This window comes from Oncorhynchus nerka, linkage group LG11 (assembly GCF_034236695.1).
Source record: "Oncorhynchus nerka isolate Pitt River linkage group LG11, Oner_Uvic_2.0, whole genome shotgun sequence".
Taxonomy (NCBI): Eukaryota; Metazoa; Chordata; class Actinopteri; order Salmoniformes; family Salmonidae; genus Oncorhynchus; species Oncorhynchus nerka.
In genome coordinates this window covers 54,469,792-54,486,473 of record NC_088406.1, presented here as the reverse complement: position 1 = coordinate 54,486,473, position 16,682 = coordinate 54,469,792, and the positions used below count along the sequence as shown (strand labels likewise).

The window sequence follows — 16,682 nt, the reverse complement described above, 5'->3', positions numbered from 1 at the left end:
ATTGTATCCAATGAATATCCTTCGGTAACACTGTATTTGAAATTCATGTCATAATATTGTCATAAACCGGACATAAATGTTGTGATGTCACTGAATGTCAAGCCACAATGGGCATGGTACCTTTGACCGTAAGCCCAAAACCTGAATAGTTATCCACCGTCTGACTCTGTCCTACGATGTTCCTGCAGGGTCCATTTGAGATGCCCGGGGGGGAGGCGGTGGACTCTCAGTCCTTGAGCATGAGGCAGATCCTCCACCAGTATTGGGCTCGCTGGGCCAGCTGGAAGAAATACCAGCCTCTGGACCACATCCGAGAGTACTATGGAGAGAAGATAGCACTGTACTTTGCCTGGCTAGGTAAGCATTGGCACTGGCAGTGTTTTGTTGGCTTGAAGTGGAGAGTCTGGCTTTTGGAGGAGTACTCGTCTTAGAAGCAGGTTAGCATTTATTGGGATGACTCATGTACTGGAGGCAGCTCTGCAGAGTGGTCATTAGCAGGCACAGCCACAAAGTCATAAAATCATAAAATCATATTTGAATCCTAACTCTAAACCTAATGAAAATAATAATGATTTAAACATGCATTTAATAATAATTTAAACATACATTTAAACAAACATAGAAACGTACCTGCAGTGAAGCCGCTCAACATTTACATTACATTCAGTAATCTAAGAGACTCCCATCCAGAGCAACCCACAGGAACAACCAGGGTCAAATGCCCTGCCCATGGGTACGTCGACAGATCTCCCATCAAGTCAAAATGGAGATCCGAACCAGCAACCTATCGGCCACCGGCCCAAGCTCCCAACCGCCAGGCCACCAACCATCCAAGATCTTCCCACAGTTCCGCTGGCCAGCCACTGTGGATTTATAGCATACAATTTGAATCAAACTAATCGAATAGAATCCACAGATTGCGAGTTGAAGATAAATACTTTTACAAAGAGTAGTAATATTTTAATATTTGACTGAACAGGTCTCTCCAGATCTCCCAACAATGCTATTTCTAGGGTCAATTTTAGATTCATGTTTTGCTTTTTCAGCCATTACTGAACCTGAGACCAGAAACAAGCTACATGAGGGCAATACCAGAACAAATAATATTGATTCTGAATCCTCACCACAGAATCGGCAGAGTTGCGATGATTGTATGTCCAAATATTCAACATCTTGCGTCGTTTTATATATCATGTGCCATGGTATCGGTACATGAAAAATCTCTTCCCAGATATTTTGCCATCTGTATGGCACAGCTGTCAACATCCTGGTCCTCAAATTAAACTGATATACATTCCTATTTATGCTATTTTTGTTCATCTGCCAGTTTTGATCTTTTATATTGGGCAGACAGACCAGTTCCTTACCTCCTCACACTGCCACCTGCCTCCTCCATTTTTGGGGTAATGCTGTAGTCAATCCTAACCTTAATTACACTGCTAAACTTAATGCCTAACGCTAACGCTAACACCAAAAAGCTAATTTTGTTTTTGATGAATTTTTACAATATAGCCAATTTTGACTTTGCACACCTAGGGGATATCGTTCAGTTCTGCCACCAGGACAAGACACATCTCAATAAACGTCAACCTGCTTCTTAGAATATAATAGTAAGCTTAAATATCCCATAAAGAGAAATTTGCAAATTTGCTTCACAACAGTGAACAAGCTCCTTGGCAAGAATATCATCCCAAGACTTACATCACATCAAATAATATACATCACAAGACATAATGAAATGACTCTTCTTTTGCTTACTCTCTCTCTCTCTCTTACCTCCATGTAGGGTTCTACACAGGCTGGCTGCTCCCAGCAGCTGTGGTTGGAACACTGGTCTTTCTGTTTGGCATCTGGCTGATGGTCACTGATGCGCCAGCGTGAGTATGACAGAGGACGACTTCAACCAAGCATGTCACTCCTCTTCTTAAGCCTCACCCACCATAATCCGTGTTGAGGGTTCCACCGGGGTTGTGAACATTCGGTGTTTATTTCCACACCTAAACACGTGTAAGAGCTAATAGTTTAACTCTGCTCAGGTGTGTGTTCAAACAGGGTTTCACTGTCGCCAACTGTATCACCAAAGGTCATTCTCTGAATGTCTATCCTCTGTCCCATAGGCGGGAGATCTGTGAGAGCAAGGATGAGTTTGTCATGTGTCCTCTGTGCAAAATCTGCTCCTACTGGAACCTATCCAGCATCTGTACCACCTTCAAGGTGTGTGTGTGTGTGTGTGTGTGTGTGTGTGTGTGTGTGTGTGTGTGTGTGTGTGTGTGTGTGTGTGTGTGGTGTGTGTGTGTGTGTGTGTTCACATGCATGTGTGATGGCATGATTAATTGTACTTACTGTATGTGTTTTAGTGTACAGTGTCCTCAGAAAATATTCACACCCCTTGAGTTTTTCTACATTTTGTTGTGTTACAGCCTGAATTTAAAATGGATTAAATTGAGATATTTTTGTCACTGGCTTACACACAATATGTTTCTAGAAATTAATAACAAATTAAAAGCTGAAATGTCTTGAATACTTATCTCGAGTCAATAAGTATTCAACACCTTTTTTTATGGCCAGCCTAAATAAGTTCAAGAGTAAAAATTAGCTTAACATGTCATATAATTGCAGTTGCATTGGCTCATTCGGTGTGCAATAATAGTGTTAACATGATTTTTGAAAGACTACCCCACACATACAATCCTCAGTAAGGTCCCTCAGTCGAGCAGTGCATTTCAAACACAGATTCAACCACAAAGACCAGGGAGGTTTTCCAATGCCTTGCAAAGAAGGGCACCTATTGGTATATTGACATTGAATATCCATTTGTTCATGGTGAAATTATGAATTATGATGAATGATGTATCAATACACCCAGTTACGACAAAGATACAGGTGTCCTTTCTAACTCAGTTTCTAGAGAGGAATGAAACCGCTCAGGGATTTCCCCATGAGGCCAATGATGACTTTAAAACAGTTACAGAGTTTAATGGCTGTGATAGGAGAAAACAGAGGATGGAACAACAACATTGCAGTAACTACACAATACTAACCTAAAATGACAGAGTGAAAAGAAGGAAGCCTGTACAAAATAAAAAATATTCCAAAACATGCATCCTGTTTGCAATAAGGCACTGAAGTAAAACTGGGGCCTACAGGGGTGCAAAGCTCTTAGATACTTACCCAGAAAGGCTCACAGCTGTAATTGCTGCCAAAGGTGATTCTAACATGTATTGACTCAGGGGGTTCAATACTTATCGAATCAAGATATATTACTGTTTTATTTTTCATAAATGTTAGAATTGTTCTTCCACTTTATTTTGTGTATATCGCTGACAAAAATGAGAATTAAGTGGGCCTCCTGGGTGGCGCAGTGGTCTAAGGCACCTCAGTGCTAGCTGTGCCACCAGAGACTCTGGGCTCGAGCCCAGGCTCTGTCGCAGCCGGCCGTGACCGGGAGGCCCATGGGGCAACGCACAATTGGCCTAGTGTCGTCCGGGTTAGGGAGGGCTTGGCCGGTAGGGATATCCTTGTCTCATAGCGCACTAGCGACTCCTGTGGCGGGCCGGGCGCAGCGCGCACTGACCAGGTCGCAAGGTGCACAGTGTTTCCACCGACACATTGGTGCAGCTGGTTTCCAGGTTGGATGCGTGCTGTGTTAATAAGCAGTGCGGCTTGGTTGGGTTGTGTCTCAGAGGACGCATGGCTTCCGACCCTCATCTCTCCTGAGCCCGTACAGGTGATGTAGTGATGAGACAAGATAGTAACTACTAAAAACAATTGAATTGAAGTCAAGAGGTTTGAATGCTTTGTGCACTGCCCATGCTGTTTTACTAAATTCTGTATGGCCATTCTCTCTTCACAGGTAGGGCTGTTATTTGACAATGGCGGAACGGTATTCTTCAGTATTTTCATGGCTCTATGGGCTGTCACTTTCCTGGAATACTGGAAGCGCACCAGTGCAGTGCTGGCCCACCGATGGGACTGTTCAGAGTTTCAGGAAACTGAGGTACAGTACAGTATGATCACAGTGGTTATATTATTTTTGGAAAGCCCAATCGAGTTCAGGCATGTAAAGTTTGTATGTGAAACTATTTCTAAGATGCACAATTTCAGATTTTCTGTCATGGAGCTTTAAGCACCAATAAGGAATGACAGATTTGGGATGTTGTTCCCGTTTAACCCTTTGTGACCCAGGAGCGCCCAAGGCCAGAGTTCACTGCCACAGCGCCCATGACCCTGCGGAACCCTGTGACTGGTGCAGAGGAGCCTTACTTCCCAAAGCGACGCCGCTTCAACCGCACCCTGACCGGCGGCATGGTCATCCTAATCATGGTAAGGTGCTGCAGGACATGGTTCTTTAATCCTGGCCTTGGGGGTCGCACAAGGGTGCACATTTCTGTTCTAGCCCAGCACTAGCACACGTGACTAGCAACTAATTAGCAAGCACTTGATTAGTATAATAAGGTGTTTTGGGCTAAAACAAATGTCTGCACACACTGGCCCTCCAGGATTGGAGTTTCCCATCCCTGATAACATGTGAGATAGGAAGTCAACTTATGATGACATGAATTAATGACTAATGAATTACATTAATCAAGAATCCCCGAAAAGCCCTAACTTTAGCTTTGATGCATTTTTGTCTCTCACAGGTATCTGTAGTGCTGATGTTTGTGGTGGCGATCATCATTTACCGGGTGATTCTGAGCATCATCATTTACAAATCTCACAATGCCTTCTTGATCTTCTCTGTGAGTCCCTTTTTAGACCTAAATCCCACTACGGTTGCATCATTCTTAGAAACTGTTTTTCTACCATTAACAGGACAATGATTCATACAAGTTCTAAAGACTATTGGCTCTCTCAGACAACATACTGGAGAAAAAAAAAAGATGAATTTGGCCTTACTGCTGTATGCCCATACAAACGCACTGAATAACAGATTCATACATAGTCCAAAAATAAACCAAAACTAAGTATGCTTTGAAGTGAAGCAAAAAATAATAATCTAAATCACCATGGAATTATTCGTACACCTTTGACATGGAAATGCCCCATTCACACGGTACCGGGAAACCATCAGACGAGTCCCGTGACACTTGTGGGGGTCGTTGAGTAAAACATATTAGTTTGTAGCCCAAACCATTACGGACGCTACAGACATTTTGGTGAGAAAAAAAAGCTATTTTCTTCTACTCTGACAAACAGCACTGTAGCTCTGCCACCTTCCACAGCAGATGTGGACGGCCGACATTGGCGGATGCAGTGGACTGAGATACAGCCCATGCAAAAACTCATGTCTCTAGCTGAAACAGACAGATCGGAATGGGGATTTGTTTATTATGTTAATTCGATGTCCATGGGGGCGCAGCAATTGACTCTAGATTATTTGGGTTCAAGCAGCGAAGCTGGGTGAAACCCTATTGTATTTGTTGCCATTCATTATGATTACACATCTTCAGTCAAGGAAATATAACATGCAAATTCTTGTGAAATGGTAAGGCCTAGGAGGGTGCAACTTGGCGTGATGGTAAAGTCCCATGGGCCGTACCCTCTCAAGCAATGCCATGGCAATTGGCCACATGGTGACGCTATAACATGCGATTGAAGATGAAAACTCACCCAGTTTGATAAAAAAATATCTATTTTTACCCTTATTTTACCAGGTAAATTGACTGAGAACACATTCTCATTTGCAGCAATGACCTGGGGAATAGTTACAGGGGAGAAGAGGGGGATGAATGAGCCAATTGTAAGCTGTGGATGATTAGGTAACCGCGGTATGAGAGCAAGATTGGGATTTTAGCCAGGACACTGGGATTAACACCCCTACTCTTACGATAAGTGCCATGGGATCTTTTTTTAATGTCCCATCTGAAAAACGCCTACCTAGTGCATGACAAAAGTAATTTTTCAAAAACTTGTTTACAGACAGATTATTTCATTTATAATTCACTGTATCACAATTTCAGTGGGTCAGAAGTTTACATACACAAAGTTGACTGTGCCTTTAAACAGCTTGGGAAATTAGTATTTGGTACTATGTAAACTTCTGACCCACTGGGAACATTCACATGATGAAAGAAATAAAAGCTGAAATAAATCATTCTTGCTACTATTATTCTGACATTTCACATTCTTAAAATAAACTGGTGATCCTAACTGACCTAAGGGATTTTTACAAGGATTAAATGTCAGGAATTGTGAAAAACTGAGTTTAAAAGTATTTGGCTAAGGTGTATGTAAACTTCCGACTTCAAATATGTGTATGTTCAACAAGCTTTTAAAGCCATTACATCATTTTCTGGAATTTTCCAAGCTGTTTAAAGGCACAGTCAATTTAGTGTATGTAAACTTCTGACCCACTGGAATTGTGATACAGTGAATTATAAGTTAAGTAATCTGTCTGTCAACAGTTGTTGGAAAAACTACTTGTGTCTTGCACAAAGTAAATTTCCTAACTGACTTGCCAAAACTATAGTTTGTTAACAAGACACTTGTGGAGAGGTTGAAAAAAACGAGTTTTAGTAACTCCAACCTAGGTGTATGACTTCAACTGTATATATAGTCATTATATATGTATGTATACAATAGTCATTTACACCATTAACAAATGTCCACACTGTATTTCTGATCAATTTGATGTTATTTTAATGGACAACCAAATTTGCTCTTCTAAGTGACACCAAACTTTTGAATGATATTCAGACTTTTGACTGGACTTTTTCCACATTTTGTTACGTTACAGCCTTATTCTAAAATTGATTAAATGTTGTTTTTCCCTCATCAATACACATAATACACACAATACCCCATAATGACAAAGAAAAACACAGGTTTTTAGAAATGTTGGAAAATGTATTAAAAAAAACAACTGAAATATCACATTCACCTAATTATTTAGACCCTTTACTCAGTACTTTGTTGAAGCACCTTTGGCAGCGATTACAGCCTCATAATGACAGATTTAAAAAAAAATGTTAGCTAACTTATACAAAAACTAAAATATCTTATTTGCATAAGTATTCAGACCCTTTGCTATGAGACTCACAATTGAGCTCAGGTGAAGCTTGTTTCCATTGATCACGGCCAAACTGAGCAATTGGGGGAGCAGAGCCTTGGTCAGGGAGGTGACCAAGAACCTGATGGTCACTCTGACAGAGCGCTAGAGTTTCTCTGTGGTGACCTCCACACCAGGCCCTAAAAATTGTCAAAGACCCCAGCCACCCCAGTCATAGACTGTTCTCTCTACTACCGCATGGCAAGTGGTACTGGAGTGCCAAGTCTGGGACAAAAAGGCTTCTCAACAGTTTTTACCCCCAAGCCATCCTAACTCCTGAGGAGTGGCTTCCGTCTCGTCACTTTACCATTAAGGCCCCAAATGGGCCCCGAGTGCTGCAGAGATGGTTGTCCTTCTGGAAGGTTCTTCAAATCAAATCAAAGTGTATTTGTCACGTGCGCTGAATACAACAGGTACCTTACAGTGAAATACTTACTTACAGGCTCTAACCAATAGTGCGAAAAAGATGTGTGTGTGTGAAGAAATAAAACAACAGTAAAAATACATTTGAATATAAGAGTAGCAAGGCTATATACAGACACCAGTTAGTCAGGCTTATTCAGGTAGTATGTGCATGTAGGTATAGTTAAAGTGACTATGCATATATGATGAACAGAGAGTAGCAGTAGCGTAAAAAGAGTGGGTGGCGGGACACAATGCAGATAGCCCGGTTAGACAATGTGTGGGAGCACTGGTTGGTCAGGTCAATTGAGGTAGTATGTACATGAATGTATAGTTAAAGATATTACGCACATAAGATAAACAGAGAGTAGCAGCAGTGTAAAAGAGGGGTGGGGGGGCACACAATGCAAATAATCCGGGTAACCATTTGGTTACCTGTTCAGTAAAAGGCACATGACAGCCCGCTTGGAGTTTGTCAAAAGGCACCAGAACACTCTCAAACCATGAGAAACAACATTCTCTGGTCTGATGAAACCAAGATTTAACTATTTGGCCTGAATGCCAAGCGTCACATCTGGAGGAAACCTGGCACCATCCCTACGGTGGAGCATTGTGGTGGTGGCAGCAGCATGCTGTGGTGATATTCTTCAGCGGCAGAGACTGGGAGTCTAGTCAGAATTGAGGGAAAGATGAACGGAGAAAAGTACAAAGAGATATTTGATGAAAACCTGCTTCAGAGTGCTCAAGACCTCAGACTGGGGCGAAGGAGCATCCCCTTCCAACAAGATAATGATCCTAAGCACACAGCCAGGACAACGCAGGAGTGGCTTTGGGACAAGTCTTTGAATGTCCTTGAGTGGCCCAGTCAGAGCCCAGACTTGAACCCGATCGAACATCTCGAGTGACCTGAAAATAGCTGTGCAGCGACGCTCCCCATCCTGACAGAGCTTGAGAGGATCTGCAGAGAAGAAAGGGAGAAACTCCCCAAATATAGTTGTGCCAAGCTTGTTGTGTCATACACAAGAAAACTCGAGGCTGTAATCGCTGCCAAAGGTACTTCATCAAAGTACTGAGTAAAGGGGTCTGAATACATATGTAAATGTCATATTTAAAACTTTTTTTGCTTCGTCATTATTTTGTGTACTGTGTGTCTTGTGTGTAGATTGATTAGGGGAAAAAAACAATTGAACCCATTTTAGAATACCTATCTCGGCAGGCTGGTCGGATAGCCAGTCTTACAGGGTCCGTGCTGAACCTTCTGGTGATCCTCATGCTCTCCCGGGTCTACATCTACCTTGCCCAGGTCTTAACGCGTTGGGGTGAGTCAGCAAGTCCGGCTCTTGTCAATCGTCGCTCAGATGAAAGATAAATATGTGTTTTAATTACCAATGTTTGCTCATATATTTTGCTTGGTCATATCAACAGAGATGCACCGCACACAGACCAAATATGAGGACATGTTTATTCTCAAGGTCTTCATCTTCCAGTTTGTCAACTTCTACTCCTCCCCGGTCTACATTTCCTTTTTCAAAGGCCGGTGAGTAGATCAAACAACGTCAAGGCACAAATGAGCCTTATGTATTGAAAGGTCCTGTATTTATAGACCCTCACAGTACAATGAAAATATGTCTCATCCTCAGCAAACTCCTATGTTTTGCAGGTTTGTTGGTTACCCTGGCAACTACTACAAGCTATTGGGAATACGGAATGAGGACGTGAGTGTTGTTCTTACATTCTAAAACGTACTTAACTTCCCAGCAAACAATTTCTAGTTAGCCTTGGAGTCCCAGAACGTTAGTCACAACATTACCTGAACGTTTGTCAGAGATTCCCAGGGATGTTCCCATGACATATCTATAATGTTTTCTACATTCTAGAAGTGTCATAAACAAACATTTTGATTTTTTTCTCCAAATGATCCTATAACCATTATAGTATGTCCTTCTACTAATGTTGATCAAATAATGTTTGTTGTGGCAATTTCAAAAACATACATTTTTTATTTAACCTTTATTTTGACAGGGAAAGCATAGAGACATAGAGGTCTCTTTTCCAAATGCGACCTGTATAATACAATATAAAATACACATTAAAGACTATACAGTGCATTCGGAAAGTACTCAGACCCCTTCTCTTTTTCCACATTTTGTTACGTTACAGCCTTTTTCTAAAATGTATATTTTTTTATCCTATTCAATCTAAACACTATACTTTTATTTATTTATTTTTATTTCACCTTTATTTAACCAGGTAGGCAAGTTGAGAACAAGTTCTCATTTACAATTGCGACCTGGCCAAGATAAAGCAAAGCAGTTCGACAGATACAACGACACAGAGTTACACATGGAGTAAAACAAACATACAGTCAATAATACAGTATAAACAAGTCTATATACAATGTGAGCAAATGAGGTGAGAAGGGAGGTAAAGGCAAAAAAGGCCATGGTGGCAAAGTAAATACAATATAGCAAGTAAAACACTGGAATGGTAGTTTTGCAATGGAAAAATGTGCAAAGTAGAAATAAAAATACTGGGGTGCAAAGGAGCAAAATAAATTAATTAATTAAATACAGTTGGGAAAGAGGTAGTTGTTTGGGCTAAATTATAGGTGGGCTATGTACAGGTGCAGTAGTCTGTAAGATGCTCTGAAAGTTGGTGCTTAAAGCTAGTGAGGGAGATAAGTGTTTCCAGTTTCAGAGATTTTTGTAGTTTGTTCCAGTCATTGGCAGCAGAGAACTGGAAGGAGAGGCGGCCAAAGAAAGAATTGGTTTTGGGGGTGACTAGAGAGATATACCTGCTGGAGCGTGTGCTACAGGTGGGAGATGCTACGGTGACCAGCGAGCTGAGATAAGGGGGGACTTTACCTAGCAGGGTCTTGTAGATGACATGGAGCCAGTGGGTTTGGCGACGAGTATGAAGCGAGGGCCAGCCAACGAGAGCGTACAGGTCGCAATGGTGGGTAGTATATGGGGCTTTGGTGACAAAACGGATTGCACTGTGATAGACTGCATCCAATTTGTTGAGTAGGGTATTGGAGGCTATTTTGTAAATGACATCGCCAAAGTCGAGGATTGGTAGGATGGTCAGTTTTACAAGGGTATGTTTGGCAGCATGAGTGAAGGATGCTTTGCTGCGAAATAGGAAGCCAATTCTAGATTTAACTTTACCCTATAATGAAGAAGCGAAAACAGGTTTAGACATTTTTGCTTGTTTATAAAAAATAAAAAATAGAAATACCTTATTTACATAAGTATTCAGACCATTTGCTATGAGATTTGAAATTGAGCTCAGATGCATCCTGTTTCAATTGACCATCCTTGAGATGTTTCTACAACTCGATTGGAATCCACCTGTGGTAAATTCAATTGATTGGACATGATTTGGAAAGGGACACACCTGTCTATATAAGGTCTCATAGTTGACAGTGCATGTCTGAGCAAAACCCAAGCCATCAGGTCGAAGGAATTGTCCGTAAGATCTCTGAGACAGGATTGTGTCGCGGCACAGATCTGGGGAAGGGTACCAACAAAAATGTCTGCAGCATTGGCCTCCATCATTCTTAAAAATGGAAGAAGTTTGGTACCACCAAGACTCTTCCTGTAGCTGGCCTTAGTCAGAGAGGTGACCAAGAACTCAATGGTCACTCTGACAGAGCTCAAGAGTTCCTCTTTGGAGATGGAAGAACCTTCCAGAAGGACAACCATCTCTGCAGCACTCCACCAATCAGAGTGGCAAGACGGAAGCCAGTCCTCAGTAAAAGGCACATGAGTTTGCCAAAAGGCACCTAAAGGACTCTGACCATGAGAAACAAGATTTTCTGGTCTGATGAAACCAAGATTGAACTATTAGGCTTGAATGTCAAGCGTGACGTCTGGAGGAAACCTGGCACCATCCCTACGGTGAAGCATGGTGGTGGCAGGATCATGCTGTGGGGATATTTTTCAGTGACAGGGACTGGGAGACTAGTCAGGATTGAGGGAAAGATGAATGGAGCAAAGTACAGAGAGATACTTGATGAAAACCTGCTTCAAAGCGCTCAAGACCTCAGACTGGGGCGAAGGAGCATTCCCTTCCAACAGGACAATGACCCTAAGCACACAGCCAAGACATCACAGGAATAACTCCGGGAGTCTCTGAATGTCCTTGAGTGGCCCAGCCAGAGCTTGGACTTGAACCTGTTCGAACATTTCTGCAGAGACCTGAGAATAGCTGTGCAGTGACGCTCCCCATCCAACCTGACAGAGCTTGAGAGGATCTGCAGAGAAGAATGGGAGAAACTCCCCAAATACAGGTGTGCCAAGCTTGTAGCGTCATACCCAAGAAGACTCACGGCTGTAATCGCTGCCAAAGGTGCGTCAACAAAGTACTGAGTAAAAGGTCTTGAGTACTCATGTACATTTTTTTATACATTTGCAAAAATTTATACGAACCTGTTTTTGCTTTGTCATTATGGGGTATTGTGTTTAGATTGTTGAGAAAAAAACTAACGATTTAATCAATTTTAGAATACGGCTGTAATGTAACAACATGTGGAAAAAGTCAAGGGGTCTGAATACTTTCCGAATGCACTGTAAATAGTGAAGAGGACAGGCTCCAAAATCGACCCCTGTGGTACACCTTTATGCACTTCAAGAAATTAATCAAATAATAATTTAGGTCACCCAGGATAAACACTTCTGATTTAGTAGATTAAGTACATAGATACAAAACATGACCAAAAGTATGTGGACACTTGGTCATCAACATCTCATTCCAAAACCATGGGCATTAATATGGAGTTATTCCCCCCTTTGCTGCCCACTCTTCTGGGAAGGCTTTCAACAAGATGTTGGAACACTGCTGCAGGGACTTGCTTCCAAAAGCATTAGTGACGTCAGGCACTGAATGTTGGGCGATTAGGCCTGGCTCGCAGTCGGCGTTCCAAAGATGTTCGATGGAGTTGAGGTCAGGGCCCTGTGTTGGCCAGTCAAGTTCTTCCACCCGATCTCGACAAACCACTTCTGTATGGACCTCACTTTGTGCACGGGGGCATTGTCATGTTAAAACAGGAAAGGGCCTTCCCCAAACGGTTGCCACAAAGTTGGAAGCACAAAATCATCCAGAATGTCATTGAATGTTGCAGCGTTAAGCGTTAATTTCCCTTCACTGGAACTAAGGGGCCTAGTCCAAACCATGAATAACAGCCCCAGACCATTATTCCTCCTCCACCAAACTTTACATTGGTGAAGCGTGATTCATCACTCCAGAGAACGCGTTTCCACTGCTCCTGAGTCCAATGGCGGCGAGCTTTACGCCACTCCAGCAACGGTTGGCATTGCGCATTGTGTTCTTAGGCTTGTGTGTGGCTGCTCAGCCATGGAAACCCATTTCATGAAGCTCCTGACGAACAGTACTTGTGCTGGCGTTGCTTCCAGAGGAAGTTTGGAACTCGGTAGTGAGTGTTGCAACCAAGGAAAAACCATTCTTACGCACTACGCGCTTCAGCACTTGGCAGTCCCGTTCTGTGAGCTTGTGTGGCCTACCACATTGCGGCTGAACTGTTGTTACTCCTAGTTGTCTCCACTTCCTTCATAACAGCACTTACATTTGACCGGGGCAGCTCTAGCTGGGCTGAAATTTGACAAAATGAGTAGTTGGAAAGGTGGCATGCTATGATGGTGCCACTACTGAGAATGTTTGTCTATGGAGATTGCATGTCTGTGTGATTTTATACACCTGTCAGCAACGGTTGTGGCTGAATCCACTCATTTGAAGGGGGGTCCACATCCTTTTATATATATAGTGTAGTTAACTCCTCGAGTGCTCAAAGGTTAGCCGAGGGAGCATGGTAGACAAAGGTTAGCCGAAGGAGATTGGTAGACAAAGGTTAGCCGAGGGAGGATGATAGACAAAGGTTAGCAGAGGGAGGATGGTAGACAAAGGTTAGCAGAGGGAGGATGGTAGACAAAGGTTAGCAGAGGGAGGATGGTAGACAAAGGTTAGCAGAGGGAGGACGGTAAACAAAGGTTAGCCGAGGGAGGACAGTAGACAAAGGTTAGTCGAGAAAGGATGGTAGACAAAGGTTAGCAGAGGGAGGATGGTAGACAAAGGTTAGCCGAGGGAGGATGGTAGACAAAGGTTAGCCGAGGGAGAATGGTAGACAAAGGTTAGCCGAGGGAGGATGGTAGACAAAGGTTAGCCGAGGGAGGATGGTAAGTCTAAGGTTAGCCGAGGGAGGATGGTAGACAAAGGTTAGCCGAGGGAGGATGGTAGACAAAGGTTAGCCGAGGGAGGATGGTAGACAAAGGTTAGCCGAGGGAGGATGGTAGACCCCTATAACAGTTATGGAGACATTTTTCCCAGACAAAGGCTTAAAGATAGTAGCTCAGCAACAGCTGGATCGCCAGGCTCCTCCTAAAGCAGCCTTGTTCTTTTATTCTCCAAGGGGGGTGGGGAGTGGGTGCCAGGATGGGAGGTCGGAGTAGGTTGGGAAGAGCGGGTGAGATGGGAAGGGGGAGGTGACTTCACTAAGGTGGGGTCACTGCAGGGCAGCCCTGGCCTGTCAGTCAGAGAGTGGCAACACGGTGAAGAGGCAGTGGCACGACATCCAGGCTGTGGAGTAGAAAAGGAAAAGGTCTTAGAGGGGGACCTATCCGGGATACGCTGCAGCGTCTCCATTTGCTTACTCTGGACGTCCAGCTCAGACATGTATTCCTCAATAACTGTGCAAAATATACTGAACAAAAATATAAACTCAACATGTAAAAGTTTCTCCCATGTTTCATAAGCTGAAAGAAAAGACCCCAGGAATTTTTTCATAAGCATATCATGTCTGCACAAAAGCTTATTTCTCTCAAATTGTGGCACAAATTTGTTTACATCCTTGCTAGTGGGCATTTCTTATTTGCCAAGATAATCTTCCATCTGACAGGTGTGGCATATCAAGAAGCTGATTAAACAGCATGATCATTACACAGGTGCAACTTCTGCTGGGGAAAATAAAAGGCCACTCTAAATTCACAACACAACACAATGCCATAGATGTCTCAAGTTTTAAGGGAGCATGCAATTGGCATACTGACTGCAGGAATGGCCGACAGAGCTGTTGGCAGAGAATGTGATGTTCATTTCTTTAAGATAAGCCACCACTAACGTCATTTTAGAGAATTTGGCAGTACGTCCAACCAGCATCACAATTGCAAACCCTGTGTAAATACGCCAGCCCAGGACCTCCACATCCGGCTTCTTCACCTGCAGGATTGTCTGAGACCAGCCACCTGGACAGCTGATGAAACTGTGGGTTTGCACAACCGAAGAATTTCTGGACAAACTGTCAGAAACGGTCTCAAGGAAACTCATCTGCATGCTCGTCGTCCTCACCAGGGTCTTGACCTGACTGCAGTTCGGCGTCGTAACCGTCTTCAGTGGGCAAATGCTCATCTTCGATGGCCCCTGGCACGCTGGAGAAGTATTTATTATGGATCCCCATTAGCTGCTGCCAAGGAAGCAGCTACTCTTCCTGGGGTCCAGCAAAATTAAGGCAGTTATACCATTTTTAAAACATTACAATACATTCATTACAGAATTCACAACACACTAAGTGTGTGCCTTCAGGCCCATCCACTGCTACCACATATCTACAACACAAAATGAATGTGTATGTGTGTGTATAGTGCATATATTATCAAGTGTGTGTATGCATGTGTCTGTGCCTATGTTTGTGTTGCTTCACAGTCCCTGCTGTTCCATAAGATGTATTTTTATCTGTTTTTAAAATCTGATTCTACTCCTTGCATAAGTTACCTGATGTGGAATAGAGTTCCACGTAGTCATGGCACTATGTAGTACTGTGCATCTCCCATAGTCTGTTCTGGACTTTGAAGAGACCTCTGGTGGCATGTCTTGTGGGGTATGCATGCGTGTCTGAGCTGTGTGCTAGTCGTTTAAACAGACAGCTTGGTGCTTTCAACATGTCAATACCTCTCACAAATACAAGTAGTGATGAAGTCAATCTCTCTTCTACTTTGAGCCAGGAGAGATTGGCATGCATATTATTAATGTTTGCTCTCTGTGTTCATCCAAGGGCCAGCCGTGCTGCCCTGTTCTGAGCCAATTGCAATTTTCCAAAGTCCCTCTTTGTGGCACCTGACCACATGAATGAACAGTAGTCCAGGTGCGACGAAACTAGAGCCTGTAGGACCTGCCTTGTTGATAGTACTGTTAAGAAGGTAGAGCAGCGCTTTATTATGGACATACATCTCCCCATCTTAGTTACTGTTGTATCAGATTGCGGGCACTGGTTACAGTTTGAAGCTTTTTCTTGAGTGGGCAGCTTGATGAAAGCCAGTTAATATCTAAATCACCCAGAAAATATACCTCTCTGTTGATATCACATACATTATCAAGTATTTCAAACGTGTTATCCGGATACTGACCGTTAGCACTTGATCTATAGCAGCTTCCCACAAGAATGGGCTTTAGGTGAGGCAGATTAACGTGTAGCAATATTACTTCAACAGTATTTAACATGAGATCCTCTCTAACCTTTACAGGAATGTGTTTTTTTATATAAATAGCAACACCTCCACCACTGGCATTTCTGTCTTTTCTGTAGATGTTATAACCTTGTATTGCTACCACTGTATCATCAAAGGAATTGTCTAAGTGAGTTTCAGATATTGTCAGAATATGAATGCCATTTGTTATCATTAATTTAATGAACCTTGTTTCTTAACTACATATGTTAACGTGGGCTACTTTGAGCAATTTTGTGTATATCCAAGATGGCGCAGCAGTAAGATGTTTGTTTTTGTCCCATGTAAATAATACATCTCTTTTTTTCCATTTTCAAATTAATTATACCTTCCTGCAACCTGCCTCACCCAATGTGGTACGGATCTGCTATTTTTTTTAGACCTTGTAACTGGAACCTCCATCAGAAGCTAGCCAACTAATTAGCTACTAGCTATTTAGTCATTGTTAGCCAATAATAGCGGTCTTTACCTTTAGCTCGGACACCAGCCGCTTTAGCCCGGATAGCCCGGATACACCTGCCAGTCTGCACAGCGCGATATCAGCCCTGAGAATATCGGACTGCCTTTTTATCCCACTACATCACCGGATTCCTGCAGCAAGCTCTGGACCATTACACCAGATCTTCGCAGCTAGCTAGCTGCTACCGAGTGGCTATTGCGGCTAATGCCCTTGTCCATGCACCAGTTAGCCTCGCTAGCAAACGAAGTACACCAACTAC

General features: G+C 42.9%; 1 protein-coding gene across 1 annotated transcript in view; it reads left to right on the top strand.

Annotated features, from left to right (window-relative positions):
• Positions 1-16,682, top strand: part of ano7 (anoctamin 7) — a 56,647-nt gene that overhangs the window by 21,362 nt on the left and 18,603 nt on the right. Inside the window, 9 exon segments of the mRNA XM_029673280.2 lie at positions 189-357; positions 1,787-1,877; positions 2,118-2,214; positions 3,854-3,997; positions 4,186-4,323; positions 4,641-4,739; positions 8,667-8,769; positions 8,876-8,987; positions 9,111-9,165. Coding sequence (XP_029529140.2) covers positions 189-357; positions 1,787-1,877; positions 2,118-2,214; positions 3,854-3,997; positions 4,186-4,323; positions 4,641-4,739; positions 8,667-8,769; positions 8,876-8,987; positions 9,111-9,165 — 1,008 coding nt within the window.